Below are 3454 nucleotides of genomic sequence, written 5' to 3' on the forward strand. Positions count from 1 at the left end.
ATATTAATTAGCATAAGATTATTATTTGGGAGTTATAATTATATATATGGGAGTTATATATTAATTTTATATTGATTACTTAAATACTTTTATCACTAATTTATTTACATACACTGTTATTTCATAATTATCTTTTATATTATTTTGCTTTAATATTTTATAAAATTATGTAGTAATATTTTTATTTGAAATATTTTATTAATATTATTATTTTTTTATGAAGAAAGATATTTTCTATTAATATAATCAAGACAATTATATCCACAAGGGATTTCTCTTTAAAAGAAAAATTTACAACTCTTTTACATTTTTAAGAACAATTCTATTTATGATTCTATGCTAGACAACTTTTTGTAAGTGTTGTTGTTGAGCTCAATAAACTCTTTTGAATTTCCAAAAAAATAAAAAATTAAAACTACTTTTGAGTCTTTTTTTAATGTCACGATCTATACAACTCGAATTGATCAAATTTTTTGTTATATATTCTTAAATATTATTATAATATGAATAAAGTTTTAATTGTATATAAACAGTTCTATCGTAAGAGTATATATCTTATATCATATTAACCGTATAATCTAAAATTAATGGTTAAAAAAGCTTCCCTACCAATAAAAAACTTATGCTAAGTCCTACCATATTCTTGCCCTATAATTTATTCAAAACACTATATATAACTTAATTATCACTCAACAAAATACTTAATAAAAATCCCATTAATTGCTACGTGTCAAAATTTTATCTCCTTTGCACAAGCCCAAAACTCAAATCCCATCCTCCACCACAGCCATGGATGCAGCTTGGATAGCAACTTCATCAATGAAAGCCGTTAACTTCCTTCCGTCTTCCACCACTCAAAGGACAGCCAACCCAACTACCTTAATTTTATCAAGGCATTCATACGAAGTTACCAAATCAAAAAATGCACTCTCTTTTTTCTCAAATTCCAGAAACAATTCTCTTTCTCTTACTCGCTGCTCCACAAAGTCTAACATCAATACTGAGGACCAAAACTCCACCTCTGAGCTTGACACAAAGTTAGAATCGCATGAGGACACAAAGCTCAATTCAAGTGACGAACCTTGTCTTATTTCCCCATCTTCATCGTCTTCCTCTGGGGGCTTGGTGTTCGATTTGGGAGCTGGGAATTCTTGGGACAGTGAAGACGTTGGGTCTCCGGTTGTGAAAAGGTTTCTGAGTGATGAAGAAGAAAGGTGGTACATGTGGTACTACGGCAGGTCCAATTCAAACCCAGGTTTCGATTCAATTGGTTTAGCTACTTCGAGCAATGGTGTCCATTGGGAGCGAGGTGTGGGATCGGTCCAGACCAGCGTAGATGTAGGAACAGTAATGAGTTGTAGCAAAGATTGGTGGGCATTTGATACTTCCAGCATTAGACCCTCTGAGGTAGTGATAATGTCCAGTACAAAGGTCAGAGCATCGAGTGCTGTTTATTGGTTATACTACACTGGGCTCAGTTCTGAAGAAGTTGATATTTCCGGTAACTCATTTGATCTTATTATTGAAAACCCAGAAAAGGTTTTTAAGGAAAGTGGTAGATCTGGGAAGATTTATAAGTCTCTGCCCGGTTTGGCTATTAGCCAAGATGGTAGGTATTGGGCTAGAATTGAAGGTGACCACCATAGTGGAGCTCTTTTTGATGTTGGTTCTGAGAATGAATGGGATTCTTTATTTATTGCTTCACCACAGGTTGTTTTCCACGGAAGTGGTGATCTCAGAATGTATTACCACTCATTTGATGTAAGACGTGGGAAATTTTGTATTGGGATTGCTAGATCAAGAGATGGGATTAGGTGGGTTAAGCTGGGAAAGATAATTGAGGGAGGGAAAAGTGGTGCTTTTGATGAGCTGGGAGGTTTAAATGCCTGTGTTGTCAGGAACAAGAAAGATGGGGATTATTTGATGGCATATGAAGGAGTTTCTGATAATGGAGGTAAGAGCATTGGGTTAGCGGTGTCTAAAGATGGACTTAAGGATTGGACAAGGCTTCAAGATGATGGGGTTTTAGAGGCTTCCGGTGCTAATGGGTGGGACAGCAAAGAAGTTGGATCGCCTTGTCTGGTTCAGATGGATGGGGAAGAAGATGAGTGGAGAATGTATTATAGAGGTGTTGGAAATGGAGGAAGAATAGGAATTGGAATGGCAGTTTCTCAAGGCAGTGATATTAGAAGGTTTAGAAGATGGACAGGAGGATTTCACATGTAAGGTTTTTCTTGTGAAATTTCATTGTGAGAAGAGAAGCCAATTAAGGATAGGATAAGAATGAATTGCATGCTTTTCATTTCTACATTGAATTACATTACAATGTATGTATTGCAACTACCTTTCATTTTTTTTTTCTTTCACTATAATATGTGTATGAATAATCCTATTTTATTATTTAAGACTTCAAATGAAATGAGACACGAAAGAGAAAAATGAGAAGGACTTGCAGCTCGCTACTTGGGTTTTCATGAAAAACGCAGATGTTGACACAGATGATTGATTGGGTTTTAATGCTATGATTACATTACGACTGCATAAAAACGCCCCAAACCTATACAATAAGATTAATGTATCAAATAGCAATAAAGGGATCATTTTGCTTAGTTTTGAGTATCGTAAAAACTTGATAAAGTCATACAAAGTCCTAATAAAGATGCCAAACTCTAGAAGAGGTATGTTCCACTATTGCAATATTTTTTCTCATTAGTTACAAATTTACACTGAATTTAAGAAGTGACTTTACTTCCTTTATCTTTCATTCATTTCTCTATAATGTAGGACTAGAAATGTATGAAAGATGGATATAGAAAATGATATAACCAAGATCGTCGGACGGTAGTACACCCACTTCCATGTAGCTATTGAAGCGCTCATATTTGTATAAGTACGTCCTTTAGCAATATAAGTCCATAGTTTATAATTGAAAAGTTCATGTAAAATTTGGTTCCTCATTGCAACAACACAATATTGGCCATAGCTGCCATTGGTTTTCTCCAATCTACATAATATAAGTCCGCGTCAACCAAAGAGTGAGATTTGTTGGGAATAATGGACAGTTTCTCAATTTCCCATCAAGACCAATATTTGTGTGAAAATACAATCAGAACTCTGAAATTTCTTTCTGATGTAAAAGATCAGTCACAGCTGCAATCACAGGGCATATTCAAAATTTTTGAATTTCTTCCAATGCAAATAGTACTTTACGAATAATAATCAAAGCACCAAATGCACGCTATGAAATTATCTCGTGGCTAAACAAAACCATGGTAAACTTTCTACTATAACAATAATAATGGGTACATAAAATTACACTCTCAAGTTTTGGCAAATACTGGAGGAATACACTCAAAACTCTCATACTCACTGGTATTGTAATCTCACCATCTCTCTACAAAATATTTCTCACAATTTTGTAAGAACTCGCTTTTTCTCACTCTGTAAGATTTCA

At 34.3% G+C, this 3454-nt stretch overlaps 1 protein-coding gene across 1 annotated transcript; it reads left to right on the plus strand.

Moving 5' to 3' along the window:
- The first annotated feature begins 533 nt into the window (after positions 1 to 533).
- Positions 534 to 2481, plus strand: LOC133033357 (uncharacterized). Its single transcript, XM_061108075.1, has one exon. It carries the CDS (start codon positions 790 to 792, stop codon positions 2224 to 2226), a length of 1437 nt encoding a protein of 478 aa, XP_060964058.1. The 5' UTR covers positions 534 to 789; the 3' UTR covers positions 2227 to 2481.
- Positions 2482 to 3454: the final 973 nt, after the last annotated feature.

Source organism: Cannabis sativa, unplaced genomic scaffold (assembly GCF_029168945.1).
Source record: "Cannabis sativa cultivar Pink pepper isolate KNU-18-1 unplaced genomic scaffold, ASM2916894v1 Contig4, whole genome shotgun sequence".
NCBI classification, from domain to species: Eukaryota; Viridiplantae; Streptophyta; class Magnoliopsida; order Rosales; family Cannabaceae; genus Cannabis; species Cannabis sativa.

What these genes read in the sequence shown, in the direction of transcription:
- LOC133033357 (XM_061108075.1), top strand. Translation starts at nt 790, where the DNA reads ATGGATGCAGCTTGGATAGCAACTTCATCAATGAAAGCCGTTAACTTC.